The following is a 22,478-nucleotide window of genomic DNA, read 5'->3' as shown; positions in this document are numbered from 1 at the left end:
AAATTATCGGCAAGATCTACCGTGACTGAGGTAACTGCGGAGTTATTACGGAGATAGGCCCATTACATATTATACACGGTTTCTTTTTATCGCGAATAGCGCGCGGCGCGCCCCTCGCGCGCGTGAGATTAGGTGAAGTTGCCGATGTAGACATTATCCGGAGATTGGGTGTTTAGAGGGCGATTTTTGAATTAGTAGATTAGTCCGCGCCGCGCCGTGGCAATATCGAGCGTGTCGCTCCACAACGCTCCCGACACCGTTTTTGCTCGTTCCCCGTTTCTTGCGCGCTCTATGCATCACGAGATTTCGCAACTCGCCGAGGGAGCGACAATTAAATCGTTACGCTCGTATCGAGCCAAGCGTGAACAAACCGCGAGGTTTTGCGCCCATAAACCCGCAAATGCAACTCCCAAGCGATTCGTTAAGTTTTGTAAACAATAATGCTTCGGAAGATAATCCACTGTAACATCAGTTCCATCTTCGCTCGAATAAGACATCGTTTTTTTCTTTTATTTTTATGAGAAAGTCACTTCTTTGCCATCTCCGCTCAGAATCCGTCATCTGGAATTCGCTGGCTGGACCTCTCGGTTGTTTTTTTAACAGCGCACGTGTGTTTTTCGCGTTCATATATCACGGCGAGCACATGTCTCTCTCGGTTGCCGAATACAGTCTTCTCGGCCAGTTCATTATCGTCTCGCGATTGTACGCGGATAAATCCACTCGCTCGGTACTACGCCCGCGGCTAATCGAGGCTGGCCAAATTAACCGGTCGCGCACTGGGTGCATCTACCTTTGGGAGCGCGCGACATTATACTTGTTTACCCGTCGCGCATCCGTGACTCCGAGGGCAACCTCTCCACCGAAAGGTGGAACGTCCCCTTTCACGTGCCCATATATTTTTCGCTTTATACACGTCCCCTTTCATGCGCCATATATTTTTTGCTCGCGTCCGAGCTCTCCAACGTTTCATCGCTTCCGCGTAGTGCGGAATAACATTTTGCGCGAATGAAAAGAGAGAGAAAAAAAAGGAACATTCCGCGTAACGCGACGTGCGTGCGGATTCGCCAAATGACCGTTCCAATTAAAGAGGCCCGCAATGCGAACTCCTTAATTTCGACGAATTATCGCGTTCACATGTCATCGAGAAGGATGCCGCGATTAACGAAACTGTCAATCAGGTGGAAGATGATGCGCCGCCGTTTCGACAGCTTAATTCGATTCGGCAGGGGGAAACGGTTTATGACAGCAAGCCCGGAGAGACCGGGAATCTTTATTTGGCAATGGCAGACCTCGTTAGCGACGAATACGAACGGACTAAATAGGTAGAAAAAGAGAAAATCACCCGACTCTCTGCCAGGGGAAGCGTTAATTTGAGACGCCGCGACTTGACATTTCCATCACGATCGGATCATTCACAATTTTTCTTCTCAGATCGCTTCCTGTGTCTTTTCGGCCACCTGTACATTATCTTCCGTCTCGTTTTTAATTTGCTCTTACTCTCTCTCTTTCTTTTGTTTTGTCTCTTTGCAACGACATTTATGGAAATCAAGAATCTTCCACCAATCAGACTTAATTGGATTTAATTAGCACGATCATGAAACTTCGTCGGTGGTCGTGGACCCATCTTAGGTAGAATACATGCACATCATATGCTACAATCGAATCGACCCACACAGTGGATTATGTATTGTATTATCTCCCGTGGCCAAAGTTATCTCGTGAAGAACACATAAGTTCTCCTCGGTCTACACACTGCCTGGTTTTGCTATTTATGAATATATTTAGAGATATAATTTAGTAGGAAATGTAGAGCAAGTAATATATTTACAGACCACACATAGCAGGAAGAAATAAAGAAGGAAACTGATCTGAAAGCTTACCTATCTACGTTTGAAAATATTCACTTTCCGAGCAATAAATTTGACAAAATCTACAATAATTTATAGTATCTCTACGTATTTATCAAATTGCTAAAGATATATATTTGTTAAGGCATACTTTAGTTGTAATGAAAATGTAAATTCAAAGTCATTTCGTCTGAATAAAAAAAAATACTGAGGTAAGATTCCTTATATCTCACGAAAATCTCAAGAACGATAATAAACGGTTTAAAGCGCAAATTATCGCACCATTTAATCCAGCTAATTACTCGAAAAGCGAAACGTAACGAGCGCGCTCTTCGCAAGGGCGCATCTGCCGCTCGCGCGTTTCTCGCATCTACGAATGCACTCGGCCGACGAAAAGAATTCCGCGCACGTTTCACGGTGCGAGACACGCCCCGTGACATCATCGCGGTCCGTTGATGCCGAGTCCCATAAAGGCGAAGTGCAGCGGTAAGAAGAAGCGCAGCGAGAAGGAGGCGTGGGGCCGGACGAGGAGGAAAGAAAGACGGACGAAGGGGAGCCCGAGAGCGCTCGAGCGCATCAGTCGCGGGAAAGAATTCCGGACGATGTTACAGCTGATGCGAATTAAGCCGCGGCGGATTTATCATGCAGCAGCGGACACTCCCTGTTGTCTCTTCGACTTTGCGCCTCTGCCTGCCAGGGACGGATCTACCGGATTTACCAGGGAACGGGGCCGTAAAAACAAAAGCTCCAGAAAATCCGTAATCATAATACGAAACTTATACAAAGTGAAAAGAAAGAACCTTTTGCAGGGAAAAAGTTTCATGCCGTATTAATAGACAAAATAAAGGAACTAGGTTTTACCATAAAAGTTGGACCCAATAATTAATTAAATCTTTCGAAACTTTAGATTAATATCGTCATATTAGGAGCCTCACGACAAATTGGTGAAAAATTATTATGCTTATTTATTAAATGTTTACTTTGAGTTTTTTGTTTGCACCCCTTGCTTATAAAAATGTCTCGGAAAAGAGACACGCTTTTTGAGATACATGGCAACTTTAATCTCGCGGTAAAACAAATTTAATTTTTGTATCATGCACGCACCAAGTTAAAATGTTGTACAAAATTTTTAGAATATTAGGAGCATACAACGATCTATTAAAATATTAATAAATTTACTGCAAGCTGCGATTGGATTGTGGCCTTCCCTTTCAATCCGCCACTGATTACAATCTTCATCCTCGACAGCTCTTCGTTATTTCCCTTCCTGCTTCTGCCCTTTCTCCTTTCGTGTCGCCACTCATGGAATTCGCGGGCTTATCGCGCTCCTCGTAAAGATGTCATTGATTATACGCGTCGTTCGCACGCTGAGATATTACGCGTAGTGTGAATATAGCATGCAATAAAGATGCCTTCGGATGTTCGTGCACGCGCGATGTACCGCAATGCAATTGCGCCATGTATATTGGTGAAAGTCGTAACGTGTGGAAAAAAAATTACAGCTAGATGCCTGATTAATTGCGTCTGCGCTTGGTGAAGATATAAAAACTGTAACGGACGCTATCGAGGTCCCTAAAGTGATAAGATAAATTTAACAATATCGCCCCAATGTGTGTGTGTGTCATGTATCAGGATTGTACCATTTTACTCATCGACATACCATCGTACGGAGAAAATAATTCTTTCGCGAAAGATTTCCACACAGCTTCTATTGCAGATAGCTAGAGATATAAATGAATGGAACAAGAAAACGTCATTCTCCATAAAGAGGATGCCATAAATTTTACGGATTGGCGCGCGATATATGGCAATTAAATAATGAGCAGTTTAATATACGTAATAACATACGAAATTATTAGTTATTAATGCTATTTAATTAATAACAAATTAACTTCGTAATTTACTAGCAAGATGGGCAATAATATTGGATTATACTTAATCATTTATGAGTCGAGATCGGATATTGTATGTCAATACTTGTTACGTAACAAGATACTTTTAATACAGCGTGTGTCTACAGCCTCTGGATGTCATAAATTGAAACTCATTGTGATTTATGTTGAACTTGGTGTAACAAACTTCAGCAGCAACGGGTTGAATTAACCGGGATCATGTTCCAAATGATTTATAATTCGAAAATTGCGTATCCCCCCGAAACGTAGTCGCTGCAATTTATCGCGGCTAATGATCGCGAGGGACGGAACACAAGAGCATTGCGGAGTTTCGAAATCGATAAATAATAATCGAAAGAACGAGGCGTTCCACATTTTTTCGAAGGTCATCGCTCTGGATCTCGAGATCCGCGTGGTTTTTCGCGCCGGGGCACGTCACGCCGACGTTTCTTCGCGCGCACACTACGGCACACGCTCGACGCGCATCTTGACGCTCAAAGATGTCATTGATTAAACGAGCAGGAAGCGGCCGAACGAAATATTTCTACGCGAGTTCTCACCCACACGCGCGGGCAACGCATTACGACGCGCGGACGTATGAATAGGCATGGCTCTTGGACTCTCTTTCTCGAGAGAGATGCGCTTGGGCGTGCACACGAGCTCTTTCATACGCCAAAAGCCCTCTTGGCATACCAGATACGTCTATGAGGAAAGAGAGAGAGAGGCACAAAAAGAAGAATCGTGTCTCGAGAAAGCGTATAACACGCACTCAAAAAGAACACGGCAGCGAAACGATGGAATGTGAACTCTTTCAATATTAATCAATTAAATTCTTAATGCTTAATGACAAACTTTCTGATGTTGTATAACGAGGAGCAATGATAATAAATGTAATAAGCATTATTTCTTCTACGTTTTAGAAGCTAATATAATATATCTAATATAATTTATAATCACATAAAATTTATGTAAATATAACAATTATTATATAGATGTAAAATGAGAATATAGTAAGTAGAAAAACGAATCGCAAGAATTGATATTTACTTAAAGCAGACGAGCGGAAAACGCACCGCGATCGATCGTACGGCGATAGTCGCGAGGCTCTCGTACCTGCGCCCGAGGTGGTGGCTTTTAGGGAAATGAGTCACGCACAGGGATACTTCATAAGCATAATGCACCTCGCGCACAAGAGAGTACCATCGATACGCTCGCGAAACGATCGCGGCTACCGGAGTTCGCGAGATTTCTCCCTGCGGTGCGATGGCACACAAGCTGCCGAGTTAATTTGCTCCCAGACAGCAGACTTCATTACTCGCCGACTAATTATTGGTTCATTAACGGTACACCGGTGGTTTATTGATGTTAACGAGCGTCGCCGCGAAAATATTGCCGCCCTTTAATCGCGACCAGTTCAGTCGGGAGCGCGGAGAGAAGTAAAGCGCCGCGTGTCGTCCTTTATTATCCCTCTGTGCCTTCTCGCCCCCGTGCCCTCTTCTTTTCTCGTTCGCCTCCGGTTCGCAAGTGAACCGAAAAAAAAAAACCGGTTCCGCGTCATTATCGTTTCAGAAACTTAGCGCGTCCGTTTCGATACGGCGAAACAGCCGTCGGCGCGTCGATAGACGATACCCGACGGTCGATTTTCGACGATTATTCCGCTTGTCCAGACGTCGTCTACTACTTCAGGTAATGCTGAGTGATCCTCGGATCCTCCCGTCAGCGGTTTACATAATGCTACTTTAACGATATATCGGAAGCAATTAAGATTTCATCACGTTTTGGACGTGGCACCATCAGAATTTATTCTTCTCCGTGGAATCATCCATCTTCTTTAATTCTAGAACGTCTAGCTTTTTTGATGATATTGTTGACCGCAGATAGTGTAACATTATTTAACTGATGTGTTAATATATTTTTTTTTTAACTGTCAGTAGCGATAAGAAAATTGCGAAAGTATTCATTAGATAGCCCTTAGTTTAAGTTACTTAAATAAAATAATGTAATAATTATATAGTAAAATAAACGCTGAATAATCAAATTATGTTATTTTTTAAAGAAATACCTTAATTCCCTCACGCTTAATAATATAATTAATTTAGTAAGTGAGTGCCATCGCGCGAAACAAATTGTATACCTCGACATTCCAGTTTTGTTTTGAATTTAGACCATCACGTTTTTTTTTTCCCAATTAACGATTACACGGTGTGTCGACGCGTTTTGCACTGCAATTCCCGACGAATGAAGCGAAGCGGTTAGGTTCCCGCTGACGATAATTATATCGTAACTCAGGAACGCCTAATACCCATATATCCGCGACTACCGCGGTGCGTTTTATTCGAGCAATTAATCAGGAACTTATACGTCCTGTTATTAATCGTAACATCAATATAGCCGGCGGACGTAACCGCCGTTGTTGTCGGCGCTTAACGAGATCATTGTTCCCGTCGGGTATCGACGATTAACTCTCCCGAAGCGATTTGTAATTCGAGTTACAAGGCGTTTTATTTCGTTTCTGTTCGTGCGTTCGTGATTATTCGCCTGCTTTAATGAACTTCGATTATGTTGACGCACCGGTAATGAAACGCATTAATTATAATTACGCTTATGCTCGCCAGATGTAAGAGCATTGTTGTAGGAAATTATCAACGTTGTATATTGATTACGACATGAATTCTGCAATTATGCATAATTAAATGGTGAATTGCAGCTATTTCATCCACCGCGGAAAGAAATTACATTTCTGCGTGACTCGGCCGTTCCTTTTCCTCAATCGCAATCTGTGCAAAATTAATTTTTAGCGATCGCGACAAGTTTCGGAATTCGGAAGGCCTCCATCGCAGGCGCGGTTTGATGTATCACTCAAAACGAAAAAAAAAAAGAAAAAAAATAGCGGAATGCGTTTGATTAGATTCGATTATATTTCGACTCGGCAACGTGCTGCTTTCATTTCGACTCTCCGTCTCTTTTTTTGCGAAATCATCCAACAGCGCCGGTGTATTCGCGATAGCGTCGTAAATCTGTTATCCACCACTATTTATTACGAAACGAGCCTCGTTTCTCAACTCGCAAATGTATTAAGAGCCTTTTATTAAATAAGTAACAATGAGCGGATTATCGATCAAGCCTCGGACGATGGCAGCACGGTAATATCCAATCAATTTTTCACTCCCTTACGCAGAGGTTCAATCCTTTTCTTGTCGCGCGTTACTTCGGGACGGACAAAAAAAAATCTATCTCGCGAGTGTCGCGGTAACTGTTCCATCATCGTGTTCCCCGGGAGACGTAATACGTCACGCTATTACGACGATACATGCGACAGGGAACAGCGACTTCCCCAATTGCTCCCCCAAAGCCGTCGGGCGAGAATGCCTCTGATGGATTTCCAATTCCGACTTAATTTATTGGCGTGGTCTTATGGTTCAGCTGTCGCTCGGGCCATCGTGATCATCATACATGAATATCTAGCGACTCTCTTCTTTCGCGCTTCCACGATAAATTACACACGACGGAGGATATTAGACTCGCGCGCACCATCAGGCGGGTAAATTGACGCCGGCTGATTATACGTGTTTTACGGGGTTCCGTAGGTGTTTTATTTTATTAAGGCTCAGCCCGTACACACCTGTTGAACATGCACGTAATATATTAGCTGATGTATAATTTAACTTAATTTATTTAGATTGATACTATTGGCGTTTGTTTTACGCATGATTACACACATTTTCCATCATTTTCTATTAACGCGATATATGTTAATCATCTCAGTTATATATTAGGACGTAAGAAATTTCCGATAACCTTTATGGTCTCTTATATAAGTATACCTACATGATTATGTGTGCAACAGATTTAAAAATAAAATTAAAACTTTACACACAAGAATTAACTTAAGATTTTTGTTACTTATTTGTAATAGCTAAATCGAGCCTCAATTCTAAAAGTAATTGCTAAATTGCAATTATTTAAATAATATTTCAAATAAACTAATAGGTTTGTAAACCTCTATATATAGAAATCTTGCTAAATTAATATACATTGATCATCCTCGGACATAATGTTATTATAATATCATCTTTATTTCAAAATCTGATGTTAATTAACGACTTTTATCGCAAGATATATTAAATGACACGGTCTCAGAAAAATTTCTACAAAATTATTATTGAAGACTTTTCCCTCTAAGGTTCGATGAGACTGTATATTCGGCGAATTAAGCACAACTGGCATACTTAAAGACGATTTCGTACGTCAATATGTATCTGGACGTGCGCCCGATTCCTCGGAGAGGAGAAAGCAGAGCCGACACGCCGCCTAATTTCATGGGGAATTTGCAATTTGTAGCCAGCTCGGCTGCCTCCATCTCGCTACTCGTTATTATTGATTATCCGCTCGATCGTCAATACCGGCAGCTGCGCGAGCAACTAGGATGATACACTCGTCATGTACCGTACCGTTGCATCGGCTATCTCGAATCTAATATAAATGCCGGAATCGGAATGTCCGTCTGACGTGCAAGAACGCGGACTTTCCGGCAAATATGCGATTTTCTCTAAAGTAACGACGCGTAAAAAAATAACTCGAGAACCTTCACACCGTTTTCTCATTTAAAACGTGATTATTATAACTCAGAGTCGCGACATAATGTTCGCATAAAATTTCAGAAATACAAATAATAAATTTAGGATAAATCCTTTACGAAAACTACAAAGGTTAAATCTTCTAAAAATAATCAGATATTAAACAAAGTAACGTATGACTTGCAGTAACCACGACTTGCAACATCGCGCGCACCATCTCAGCTTGAAGCTCCAAGATGAAAAGGGAAAAAAATCGCGTGAACACCTTGCACAGAGAGCGAGCGTCTAGCGGGAGGTCGAAAAACAGGTACGGCTACACGGAGGAACGACTTCGTGAGGCTCTTCTCTACGTTGACATTCGAACGTACCGTACGGCCGCGGCCGGCGGGTGCCATGCCGGTGCCATGCGCTTGCAGGAAGTCGTGAGCGTGGCGGTGCGGTGGTTCACAAGCGCGCTGCACCGTCCAGAACCTGTTTGATTAAGCAAAAATGTCGCTTACCGCACGAGGACAGGTGGGGGAGGATGGATAAAGAAAACCGATGCCGACGAGGAGATAACGATGATCAGGGGGGGGGGGGGTGCGAGTCTCCCCCGAGACCAAAAGACGCGAGAAGAAGAAGACGGCGGAGGAGTCAGCCCGGTGGTGGCTCGCGACGAACGTGGAAGCGCCGCTTTTTTCGAGGACGTGCACCGCGGCATCGGTTACTAATAGCGGAATATAGATACGGGCGCCGCGGGTGTACAGACGCTAAGCCGTCTCCTAAGAAGAGCCGATTAAAACGGCCGCGCGGCGCCGTTTTTCACCGTCGGCGTCGGTGTCGACGAGGGAGAGAGAGAGAGTTCCCGGGGTCCCTCTATAAGGAAGCGCGTCCCGCTACACCGAGCGAACAATGAGCGTGTGCCGATGCACTGGAAATGACATTTGAGCGGCTCGAAGGAGCGAGATAGTCACCTCGTAAAGGAGGAGCGGACGCAGCCGTGGTGGCAGGTGGGACAGAGCTGAAAACGACGATGCGAGGGACGACGCGACCGGCGCGACTAGCGTAAGAAGTATCGGCTCGTTATTGCTACCTTACGTCGTAGTGGCGACGCGCTTAAAGACTCGCGCGACTCTTATACGGCGGGCCGTCAACTCTCCAGGCGTATCCATAGACTGCAAATTTCCGCGTCACGTTACTTGTACGGAATAGCTTCTTAGGCTCGACAGACGAGTGAGCATTGTGTTTCGAAATATTTCCGTTTCCCGTCTGTGATTGTGATCTAACTGATTCAGTTCATGTTTCAAATAAATCAAACGTAGGAATTTAAAAAAACGCTGGAACGCGAATTTCGTAAGACCATTTCTATTTAGGAATTTGAGAAATATTATGTTATAAAAGAAAAATAATTATCTACTTCTTCTTTGTTTAATTTTATAACAATAAAATTGTAAAATTGCGTAACAATAATCAAAACTATCATATTTTTATGTGTGTCTTGTTATTTAAACATTTTTTGTGACCAAATTTGAAATTTTAGTTATCAAAGGCTCAGATAATCAATAAATCAATTGAAGAAAGTAAGGAGCACAGAGCTGGACGTGTTAACAAATACATGTTTTCAATGTTAACACCCAGTTGCGGCTCTCTATGCTTTTTACTGTGATTTATTAAATTTTTAGTCTTTTTTTTTGTCCATTTACTCCATTTTCACATAATTCAACCTACGTATCGATTGCGTTTTGCGTGTTTAAATCGCATCAGACGAAATGGGGAAGACGGGAATCACCGGTTTACCCTCATCCCTCAGCTAACTCCTGCTCTCGAGATCAGACTGAATAATAGCCGAAGCTAGGTAGCCACGGTCGATCGCTACCGGCAAGCAACTCACGGGAGAGCCTGTAATAATTGATTAACCTGGACGGGCATAAGAAGGTACGCCCGGCGAACGATAATGATATTACACTCGCGTAGTGCAACTCGGCTACATCGGTAGGGAGCCGCCGAGCGTCGGCGTGGCTTCCTAGATGCATGACTTGCACTACTTCCGCGGATCTCACAATCGGTCAAATCGCGAGTAAAAGCTGCCGTCATTGGAATGCCGTTTTGCCTTCGAAACGGCCGCCTCGCGCTTTCGACCACATAGATACCAATGATCAAAATGTAGAGAAAAGAAAGACGTCACTGGACGTCCAAATTTATATTCGCGAATAATTACTTCGGTGTGTCTTTCTCTTTCGCGCGAGAGTCGATTGAAATTATATCGTAATTACAATCGAAGGTTGCCACCGCTAATTCGATAACGAGCCAGAACGCGGAGAAATGAGCGAGAGAGACGCTCGCGATCACGCTCGCGCGTTCTCCCGCGGTCTAGCAAGTCCGATCGCGACGATTGGCGATGCAAAGCCCATAATACAAGGTTGCGGATCGTGTAATAATAATCGCGGCTGTTTATTCAAATGAGCCACGGCCGACGTCGGCACGTTGGTGTTTATGCTCGCCACGGAAGTTGTCGTGAGGGCAATAATCACCGTCGCGGATAATGCGACGCCGCCGCGTATGCACGCGCGTATATATATATATCAACTCATTCCTAATATTATTCCTCGCGCATGTACACGGTAGCCGGGACACTGTTGCAACATGCTACGCATGTAGGGTGCATAAGGAGCTAATAATGTATTGCCGCGTACTTGCTGCGGGCGAGCCAAGCGAGTCTTTAGTCGGTGCAACGCGCGTGCGCATATGCGTGGCATGTACGCCGAGTCGTTTGGTTTTCATAAACGGATACCTTTACGCGACGCCGTTATTACAAGATGCGACTCTTTTATCGGTCGTTCAATCTTCCGACCATGCTCGGAGTTCATTTGTAACGTGTCCATGACACTTTGCAAGGTCTTGAAATTAAGCGTTCTACTGCACACCTTAAAAATTATAACATTTAAATACCCCAAGAACAAGTTGATCAATGACAAAAAAAATTTTGTCTTTCTAAAAATAAGATTAGTCAGTCGTACATAATTTAAACGTCTTTTCTAACTCTATAGGCAAATTTCATAGGCAATATTGAAAAAAACAGGATATGATATAATGGTCAAAGTAAATTTAAAAGACAATATAATACCTAATAATACCTTATATCAATAAAAAGATTCGCGAAACTTTGCGCACCGTTAGCGTGCCGTTATTATGGCATAGTAATGCTAGTGCTTTCTCAAATTTTAAGTATAGACGGAGCAACATAATAAAATTATAGCGTCTCACGCGAATCGACACCTACAATAATAGGGCTGGCTCGCGTCCTATTCCGGGCCCCGAGTCCGATCGTCGCAAACGAGCTCTTTTGTAATTATAACATTCACTCGGCACGTCAACACTCCGCCGAGATAAAGCGCCTCGAAATTGTCCTTGATACGCGTTACACGACGTGCGCCGACCCGGTTACGATTCGTTAGTCACGACTGAACGCGTAAATCTTTATTTAATTATGCCCAACGGCTATGGTCCACATCACGAGATCGCGCGAAGAAAAAAAACATTCGTCAACTAAATCAAGCGACGCGGGGGAGGCGAGGAGAGAGAGAGAGAGAGGGGGGGACCTTCTTCTCTCGTCATTACGAGAGAACGGGGAACCGCGCGCCCCTGTATCGCTCATCCACCGTTCCCCCTTATTTATGACGCACGCAACGCCACTTGAGAAACGTTTTAACGAACGAACGGTTCTTTCTCTCTCCCTCTTTTGTAACACAGCACTTCCTCGTACAAATTAAGTGCCTTTCTTCCGATAGTAAACGTCCGCGCCGGTAATTTAGAGATTTAGAAATTGTTGCGCGGCGTTGCTGACGCCGCGCCGGCCGGCAGAAATAATGATGCCCTCCCTCCCCGTGGCATGACGCGAACAAAATCCGCCCGAGAAATCCCAATCATCGTTGAGATCCGCTCTGACCGTATTTATTTCTTTCTTTTTTTGCATCGTAGAGAAAGCTAGGCGCGATTGTATTTTGAGGATGCGCCATATATCCTCCGCAGTTTTGTAACGACCAAATTTTCTCTCTTGCACAATTTATCTCTGGAATACATTAATCGAGTATATTAACCGTTTGAACTCCACCGTGTGTATAAAGTATCTTGTTTCATGGTAAGACACGCCTTGAAGCATGTTACAAGCAGAAAGGAATGTTAGATTCGATTAGTAAAATCTCTTTTTCTTTAAAGCCTCTTAATATCAATATTGAAGCGTTTTTCTTGATTCACACGAAGATTAAAAAAGAGGCACAAATTAATGACAGGAAAATATGTTACAAGCAAACAAGTAAAAAAATTTATACATTGGTAATTTATGATTTATCTAGACGATACGCTTTAATAAGCTAATGATACACCCTGAAAAGCGTTTCAGCGCGTAAGAAGCATAATCGTGAAAGCTGGAATTTTTACGAGTGGTTTTCAGCGTTTCTCGTTGCATACCAGAATTTTTCAGAGCGTATTATTAATGCATTATTTTAGCAGCAGAAGGAAACGCTTTACGCTTACCGATAAACCACGCAAGCGTTTTAAAGGAAGATCTATGTTTGGTAGAGTATTACGATTATATCCTATACTTGACGGGTATTTATTCTTATGAGAGGCGCACTTAACGCGTAGTGCTATCTCCAACGCCATATACAGATACGAAACGCTATAATTATCCATATCTAACGGAATAATTGATTCCACTGACGAGCTTTAATAACTCGCCTCGTACTAGGCCTCGTAATAACTCACGTGTACATCCTGGTCTCGCGGGAGTGTCAAAACAAGTAACTGCGAGTCGTCGTCGCGATTGCGAGGCGGAAAAATCCTCTCCATTAGGAAGGGTATAACGGAAAAGCATGACGAAGTAACGTTAAACCGGTCGTCTGAATTATCAACGTGCAACAACGACGTTCACCGGCCGCGCGCACGCAGGCTACCGATACACCGGTAAAAGAGTGATACTTTTCGGAGTGCTGCCATACCGGAAACGACGATCGTAAATCCCGCGTGGAACACCACTAGAAAACGCACAATGTGCATGGAAATAATAATAATATCATCACGGATCGTTAGCAGGCGTAGCGAGGCATTTCAAACTCGCAATAATCGACAGGGTCGTCCATTGTACTGTAATTTATGGCATTACTTGCGAACGAGTTTTATTAAATTTCACAGAAAGCCTTGTGAAAATTCCCGACTGCTGTACAATGGTGCTAATTTCCTTCGCATGCGAGGTCGTATCCATGATCTTATCTTATTAATTGTAATCAACAGGTGTTTAATTATTATGCACAATGTATCTGGTTTTAAATTGACGAATGGTATACATTGTGTAGAATTCTTGTGCGGTGAATATATTTTAGCTCAGACGCTCTTCAATGTATTAGCGTCGAGATATGTAAAAGTAAAACCTTAATTCTAAGCTTAATAAAAAAACTGAGAAATATATATCTACTCTTAAAATGATGTATGTATTTTATAACGATAGAATAAATAGTTCCTTTTTTATCCACAATATATTTATTATTTTAATTTATTCTATTCTATCCCTTTTTATTACAGTATAGATCATTCTACGTTTTTAACTTTCTCATGGTAAGAGCATGCAAATATAATTTATGCAAATTTTTTAAAATTTGAATACTTATTTCTCACTGTAATCCAGGCAGTAAGAGAAAGGAAGAAATAGAGATTTATCTTTCAAGATATACTGCCGGTTTAGAGAAGACAGTTTAGAGAAGATGCGTGTGAGGGGAACGGAGGGGACCATTCGAAACCGATCAAATCACATTTATTTGGATGACGTGCGTCGGCGGTTGGATCCGACGATGATAATTTTATGCGGGATTTCCTCGCGCTCGCGCGCAACGCCAAGCACAACTATTTCACATGAGAGATAGCATCTACGGAAATACCCGTCGCCCCGTTATTCGCCGGTATCCACGATTCCCGTGGAATCAGTCAGTAGGTACGTTACGTACGTATGGTCGCACGAAGTGCCGGAATACCAGATATATTCCCTTTGTTACCTCATCTCTCAGCTCCGCGGTGGTCGATCGTTACGTGATCATTACGGTCAGCGGGTCATTGCCACGATCGCTTAGATCCCAATGATAGCGTGCGATCGGCTGCACGATTAAAACGAGCGCGGGAGGAAGCCAGGCAGAAAGAACGGGAAGATTACACGGCTCGATCGATCATTCGTATCGGCAATAAATTCTAGGGGGGGTGGGGGGAGGGAGTACCATCCATTCGCATGTAAATTTCGCACCGCGGTTCATCCTGGTTATTGTTTATCGAAAGAATCCTCCTCTCGCGAAGCTATTTCAACTGCTCAAAATACATTTTTTTTTTAAATAAGAAAAGACATTTTTTAAAAATATATACGTCGTTTTTTAAATTGTATGATATTTATATGCGATAAGAAAATATTTTATATAAATTATGGAGCAGAATTGTGCGGCGAGTTTTATATATATAGCATCAAAAAATTTTGCAGGTCTGAAGGTCAGAAACACTTTCAAATTCGCGACTATCATTAATTACTAATAGCCGAATCGTTATTCGCTGGGAGCATACAATTTCTGTATCGATGTCTGATCGAACTGACATTTGACACGGGAAGAAACAGCCAACGGCTGTTAATTTCGGACGTCGAAGGAGCGAACAAATATTTAGCAGGCCGTCCGCGCGATTGATTTCGGACAGAAACGCCAGGTTAAGACGACGTGAGAACGAGCGAGCTCTATCGCGCTTCTCTTCTCTCCAGGACTTTTCGAAGGGGACCTTATCCTGGCCAGATCTGACGAACGTTCGGGCTGTCAATCACGTAATTTGAGGATCGGCCGTATAGGGGCCCGCCGTGACGACCGAAGTAATTGCAGGCTTCCCGGGACTCGCCGGCCTCCACGAATAAACACAGAAACCCATCCGCGTCTCCTGCGTGCAGCCTTAATCGGGCGATTGTGTTTAATTACAAGCCGCATGCTTTTTTTCTGGTAATTAATCGATCGATCGAAGGATGTTCGGGCAAGGGGTCGAAAAGCGTATCGGGACCGGCGAAGTCAGGGGTGGATGGTGACTTTCCAAAACTTCAAGTTAATAAATTTTCAAGATTCTTTAACGGGAATAAATCAGCGTGAAAATATTAAAGAAAGAACACGTTTAACAGGCTTTCAAAAGACACAAACATTTTAAGTAGAATTATTTATCAATTTCATTCAGATTTAATAAAACGAGAAAATAAATATAGATTCAATATACGTTATCTTTTTAATCACACTGTATAAAGAAAGAACCGAAGGACAAACCAAAACGAAAATTTTCAAGAGTTGCGTCCGATGTTACCTCAGAAAAGAAAAAACGGCTTTTTGCAACGTATGATTAATTGGATTTCCGTGTAGGTCCATTTCAAGCGTAAACAAAGGAGGGCCGGTGTATCCGAATGCAAGTTCCGGACAGCGAGAGAATGCGCCGCGGAATAAGGTGTTCCTAGTCTACCAGCTGTTTAACTGAACGGCACGATGGTTGCAACGTGTGTTTACGACACGGGGCGGGGGGGGGGGGGGCAGCCCGGCCGAGCAGCCCGGCGGCAGACGACGGATAATAAATCACGGCCTCGGCAGGCTAACGCGTTCTATTCTGCGGCGTGTTGGACGAGGTCTACTTTCGAAAACGGAAAAATGGCAGGACGACGCGCGTGGAAGGGAGACGTACTTTCGCAGAGAGGCGAATCATCGTCGTCACTGAAACGAAGGTCGGCCGGCTCCCGAAAGGCACGAATCTCTAGCTATTCTTTTGTGAAAAATATCCTTTAGCGGTAGTAGTTGTTATAACGCACGATCTAATGAGTAATATTATGATAAGATACATATTATATAATCTGCTGCGATAAATTGTGATAAGTATCTAAGATCGTCATCGTTTCCGTGAAAAAAAAAAATCATTGAGTCGGAATATTACGATTGCCGTCGTTCCCAGCGTCTCGTGGAGTGCAACGAATCTTACGACTGAGTTAAATCGCAACGATCTTGAGAACATTTCGCGAAGAAACGACTTTTCGATGGTGTCGAGGTAATCCCCGTACGTACGTAATTTTATTACGCGGCAGCCGCGCCGGGGAACGTTTACCTCGAGGAGCGCGGGTTCATATTTGTAATACGCGATTTACTAGCCGGAGGAATTCACTTAAGGCCTCCCGGGGACCCGCCGCACGATTTTGTAATGAAGCGCAATAAAAGCTTCGCGGCTACGCGAGAAGATGACACACACGCTCTCGTCGAGTATTCTACCGGTACCGCAGATACTCAACGGCGGCGACGACGGCAGATGTTACGACTGTTAAAGCCAGGCTCCGAACGACTGACTCGACAGATCTCCGCATAAAAAAGAAGGTACCGAGTATTATGCGGTACCTTCCTCTTCCTAGAGGTAACGAGCGTGCTGGGGTACTCGGGACTCGGGAATGAGTCGGGACTTCCGGAAATGTTACACGCTCTCAACGTCGCGCCGTCGCTTCCAACGCGGTGCCTCTGAAGACAACGGTGCCGGTGCGCGCGGTGGTGGATTTCTACGAATAGGCTTGACGAGACGCGACTCGACTCGGCCTGATGAATTCGCTACATCGAGTTCTCTATCAACCTTACACGCGCCAGATCTAAATCACGCTACTCCTTTTCACAGAAACTCGTATAGTCATCAGAAGCTATGGCGTCATGTACGCGAGATTACATTACCGTATAGCTTTGGTATTTCGCATTATCTTTCAAGGCGTTCTATCAATTATATCGAGTTATTAGCAACTTCGCTGTCGCTCCTTAAAAGCGGCACTTTATCGTACCGTGAGACGCGTCGCGCCGCTGCGCGCTGTGAAATACCACTAATCTTCCGCTAGTCGCCGGTAGCGCGCGACGCTCACGCGGAAGACTTCTCTCCTCGGTAATCCCAGCCTTGATGTACTTAATAATTTTTTGCACGCTTCGCGAGTATGTATACATCGCGCATAGCATTACGTGTTGGAAAAATCTAAGCGTTCTCCGTGGCGCGGCTTGTCGCGACGATTTATCGCGATCCATAAACGGCGCGAAGGTAAACACAAAAAAGGCGACTGAAACGCCCGAGGAAAAAAAAAGAGACGAAGAGACCGCGGCCGAGGTGAGGTGAGCGTAGAGGCCGACTTCGCGTCCACCTGATGCGGTGTCTCGAAGGACGCCGCGCGTCTTCTGCATAGAGATCCGCGGCGACGGTCGCGGCGGCGATTGTCGAAGAAAGTAGGCGCGAGCTGATTGTGAGCTTAGGATCGCCAACACACCGGCGAACGATCGTGCGCGTATACGCGAGATTATCTGTCGAACGAGAGAATCTGTGGACCGCGTGTGAATCGTCGAGAGGAATAATATGCCTCCGAGCGCGCACCGACAGCCATCGAGCGAGGTCTCGACAAAGCGATTCCCCTCGCGACAGGGAAATCGAATTGTATATGACGCACCTCGTTCCGATGCGGGCTTCGTATCGAGTTATCCTCACCCGAGAGAGAGAGAGAGAGAGAGAGAGAGAGAGAGAGAGAGAGAGAGAGAGAGAGAGATGCGAATCGGATTCCGCACGCCCATCTGCATATGCATTTTGGGAGCATGTGTGGAAATAGCAATTCACTGTGGCATCCTTCTCCGTCTCTCATTCCGCGCGTAGAAAAGATCCATACTCGGTAACGTTCTATTACGAATGCTTAGAGAAATTCGAGTTATCCGACAGACTTTGAGAGACGCGAGCTGATGTATGGCGCGTCCCAGAACTGTCATCGCTTCTTGCGGAACTTTTCGACTAATTCAGTATCGACTGTTTCTTCTTAATGGAAATTTCACGTATGTCACGTTTATTTTAGACGTACTTAATCTGTCAACGTCACAAACGTTTTGGCAAAAGAACTGCAAATACTGAACTTATGTCAGCGCAAAGTCCATTTAAAATTAATTGAGGCTTTTTTTATCTATTCATACTTCTGGTGTCTCCATTCCTCAAGCTTTTTAATTTGCAGTTGTTGTTTTGCAGCATATCTTTGAAAAAGGGAGAGTTAAAGGGAGAAGTAAATTGATAAATTTAATCATTTACATATTGCAACGAAAGTCAATGGAAAATTTAAGAAAATTCACCGATTTTTAGCAATTTGATAAAAATTTATAAATCAGTTATTTTATATTTAATTGCTTTGGTAGGCCTAGTGTAAAAAATTACAGTCAGAACATGTGGCAGTAATTAAGGAATACCTTGAATTTTGCAGAACTTTACAAGTCGTGAAAACCCATGTTCTAACGACTTCAGAAGTTCTTCTCGATTCGCGCCGGTTACCGGTAGAAAAAAGCTGTAAGAACACGTCAGTGGAAAAAGATGTACATATACGGCAGTAGAACAAAAAGATAAGTCCGGCGCAGTGGAAAAAGAAGGTAAGAACACGACAGTTGGCGTGAAGGAAGCGAGGAAGAGCTGAAATCATCGCTCTCCCGTGTGAAACCTCCCGAGGTTACAATACCGCAAGCGGTGAGTTAGGGTGTGCTTACAGTAAATATGTGTTTCAGCGAGAAGTCATTCTGGCAAATTCACATTGAAAGTATTTTCAAGCCAAGATATCTCACCAGAAAGCTAACGCGGGCCAACGACATATGGGTACGGATAAAATAATTTTTCCGAGATAAAAAAAGAATTTCTAAACAAGTAACATTTAATTGAGCATTATTGTTAGTGTTAATGCAGTGTTCGCTATATGCTGAGTAGAGGTATCGACACCCGTTAAACTGATGCGCTCGTACTATGTAAGAAGACGTGAACGCCTGCGGTCCGATGTGTATTAATGCGAGAGCAATTCCACGCGCATCTGCAGCCACACCTCGCGCGTCATGCGATGCGCATTTGCGGCGCGACATGTAAATTCGTAGAGTAAAGCCGCGAGAGCCGGATCGCTCGTCGGGATGACCACGAAGAGGCACGCGAAGTTAGGAAGGCGGATAGGGGGACAACGACACGGTAAAGGTGTAGACACGAGTTTCGAGCTCTTCGATTAAAATGCCATTGGCGAAAACGTGCCGCAGGCATGCCTCCACCGAGGAAAGCCGTATTTCGTTAAGCGACACGATCGCGCTTCTCAGAAGAGCATGATCGTGTCGCTGCGATCATGTCTGGCTCCTGAATCGTGCTCGATCTCGATTTTACCATCCGTGTGCTTTCGTTTCTGACCCGAAACCCCGACTAACATCCTTAAAAAGGGACCACCAAAAATAATCTTTAGATTATTTTCATTAAATTATTTTATAACTAATCTTTAGATTAGTTATTGGTTATTAAATTTTTTAATTACCTACACCTTAAGAAATACATGAAATTTTAATCGATAACGATTACGATAACGACGACTAGTTTTACGATATTACGATACGATATTACGATATTACGTAAAAGGATCGTAAATAAATATCGTGATGTAATATAAAACGAATTATGCATTCTTGCATCAGCCGGCGAATGTGTCTAATTTCGATGTTTCAGGAACGTCGGAACTGGATTCGGGATAAAATCGGCTTTGACTTACCTCCCTAGACGTCGGTGCCCCCAGAACGCAGGGGCTGTCCGGGCGGCGGGGCGCGCTGGCCCACCGCTTGCTCGAGAGCTCGCTCTCCTCCTGAAACAATAAACGCGACCTGTAATTAGACAAGATGAAGGTAAAGGTGATAGGCGGCGGGGTCTGATGAGCGCTATTATAGCAATCGTAATGGCCGCCTTGGAAACAAAATTGCTCTTTGCAGAAAATTAGCGAGAGGGAAAGAAAGGGACCAAAAGGGGGTGAGGGCGGAATAGTCGCGGCATAGGTCGTGGGTAGCCTTAAACACGCGCACAAATCATGAAAAAGGCACGTTGCAATTTATTTAATATCCCACGAAAAGTAATGTTGGATCGATCTCTATTGTCAGAATAATAAGCCAAAAAGAAAATTATTTTCAAAAATGTATAAAAATTAAGGATTTTTATATTTAATTCGTTATCTCAAGGATCAAGCTGAGGATCTTAATAAAACTGAAAGGATCTAATCACTTTTGATCTCCTTTTAAGATGCAACGAGTAATAATCATCACGGATCACGTAATCATCTGCCGAAGATTACCGTATTCGTAACTACAAATAAAGTATGATACAAGCGAATGTGGGCACAGGTTTCGTTTCAACGTACTTCATATGAATGAAGTATATAGCAACCGCAAATTTACGCGCGCTTTCTCTCGTCAATCGACTAGCCGCAAATCGACTCACATTGCAATTACATCCACCGAATATCGCGATGATCAAAACCCGTTAATACTCTCGTGTCCGTCCAGCCTTTAATTTCGACTTCCTTGAATGGAAGTCCGTACACACCAGGTGCGACGACGCGGTACTTATTAACGGTAAACATATTGCAGGATGTAAATCAATTGTCAAATTAACAATCGTTTCTCATGATAAGTACGCGATAAAATACCTCTTGCTTCTGCAGAAGTAAGCCATTTAGCATTTACCTAATATAAAGAAAGTGACTGATGTCGTAATATTTTTTATATGAAATTAAAAAATACCAAGATAATAAGATAATATAGTTAGTTGTATTTTATAAAAGTGTAAAAATAAAGGGGAAAAAATATACCTATGAGTAAAATCATTCTTAAAATACATAATTCTTATGTCTATTAAAAGAACAATAAAGATGACGAATAATCAATTGACGTAAATCAGTTGCCAAATTAAAAATTATAAAAGTGTAAAGATAAAAGTAAAAAAGAGAATATACCTCTAAATAAAATTCTTCTAATAAAATACATAATTTCTATGTCTATTAAAAGAACAATGGAGATGGCGAATAATGTTTTAGAATACCTGGAACAATATCTCTTCTCCCACGTACAGCAAGATAAATCAGTGCGGCAATATACAATTTAGAATAGTGCTCTGCGACACGATTAAATCCTCGCGGCACGAAATGGCAGGACAACGCTAATGGATCAATTATGCGGATAGTCATTCGGAACAAAACGGAGATTCTGAGAGAGAGAACTATCTATCTCCTTCCCTCGGGCCTACCACACAGTGTGCGCTAGAATAATTAAAATCACATTTCCGTATAGTATCAACGCAAATTCTCATTGTACTGCTTTGACAATGTTTGTTCTGGAACGCTGCTTAATTAATTAAATTTCAATAAATATTATACTGCAGACTTAATGTCTTTGGTACAAGTTTTAAAAGTGTTAAATTATGTATGATCTATTACAAATACGCTTCAATAAATATATATTGATATAAATGTTTATTGCTGTTAATCAAACAGCTGTTGCGACATGAAAGAATATAGCTATGGGATAAACCGGTTGAAATAAAACGATGAAACTAACTCAAACTGCAGAATGTTAGTCTGTCGTGTACATACCGAGTACATACGAGTTGCGATAGTATCTGGCGTAATGGCGGTTGATACAATCCGGAACGGTGTTTCGCCGTATTTACGTGAAGGCGACGGGTGTCTTTCGGCGAGTCGGCGCACACGCGAGCGCGGTTATTAAAACGTTAAAACAATTACCGCTCGGCTCGTGACATACACGAGCCGAGGAAAGAGCAAGAAAGGGAAGGGAGGGAGAGAGAGAGACTCAAGAAAGAGAGAGAAAGAGACAGAGTGAGTTAAAAGCAACGGCGAGGAATAATTGCGCCATCGTTTCTTGCCATCCCAACCGTATGTACGACAAACAGCGACGACACCCGCGACGAGCGAAGGCGACGATGCATTATGGTGCACCTCGGCCGCACCGCTCGCTCTCGCGAAAGGCGAGACCACCCGCGTTCAATGCGACAATGAAACAATCACGAGATACAGATTCGAGCGCGAGGTGATCGACGGTGGGAACACCGCGATCGCGTTATTCGCGCAGTTTTACGTCTTCGACTTTGGCTTGCGCAACGGCTGGCACGTTAATTGGCTGCTTTTTCATAGCGCGATCTACGGAGAGCCTTAATATTTTCTCAGCTAAGATCGGAATACCCGTTGTTTTTTTATAATATAAAGATTTTTTTAACATTTTTTATTATTTTCCACTTTAAAAGATCCCTTATTTCAAGGAACAATCTCCCTCCCATTTTCTTTGTTTCATTTCATGAAG

The 22,478-nt window shown here is 43.2% G+C and overlaps 1 protein-coding gene across 2 annotated transcripts in view; it reads right to left on the bottom strand.

Moving 5' to 3' along the window:
• LOC139774316 (uncharacterized) overlaps nucleotides 1-22,478 on the bottom strand; it is a 349,030-nt gene that overhangs the window by 214,824 nt on the left and 111,728 nt on the right. For both annotated transcript variants that reach the window (XM_071709515.1, XM_071709516.1), the window contains one exon: nucleotides 19,889-19,978. In XM_071709515.1, the coding sequence (XP_071565616.1) occupies nucleotides 19,889-19,978 (90 nt within the window). The remainder of the gene's footprint in view (nucleotides 1-19,888; nucleotides 19,979-22,478) is intronic.

This window comes from Temnothorax nylanderi, unplaced genomic scaffold, assembly GCF_030848795.1.
Source record: "Temnothorax nylanderi isolate EJ_2023f unplaced genomic scaffold, tnyl_v1.0 TNYL_tig0078_pilon, whole genome shotgun sequence".
NCBI lineage: Eukaryota > Metazoa > Arthropoda > Insecta > Hymenoptera > Formicidae > Temnothorax > Temnothorax nylanderi.
The sequence above is the reverse complement of the archived record's forward strand: the minus strand, read 5'-3'. Positions and strand labels throughout refer to the sequence as shown.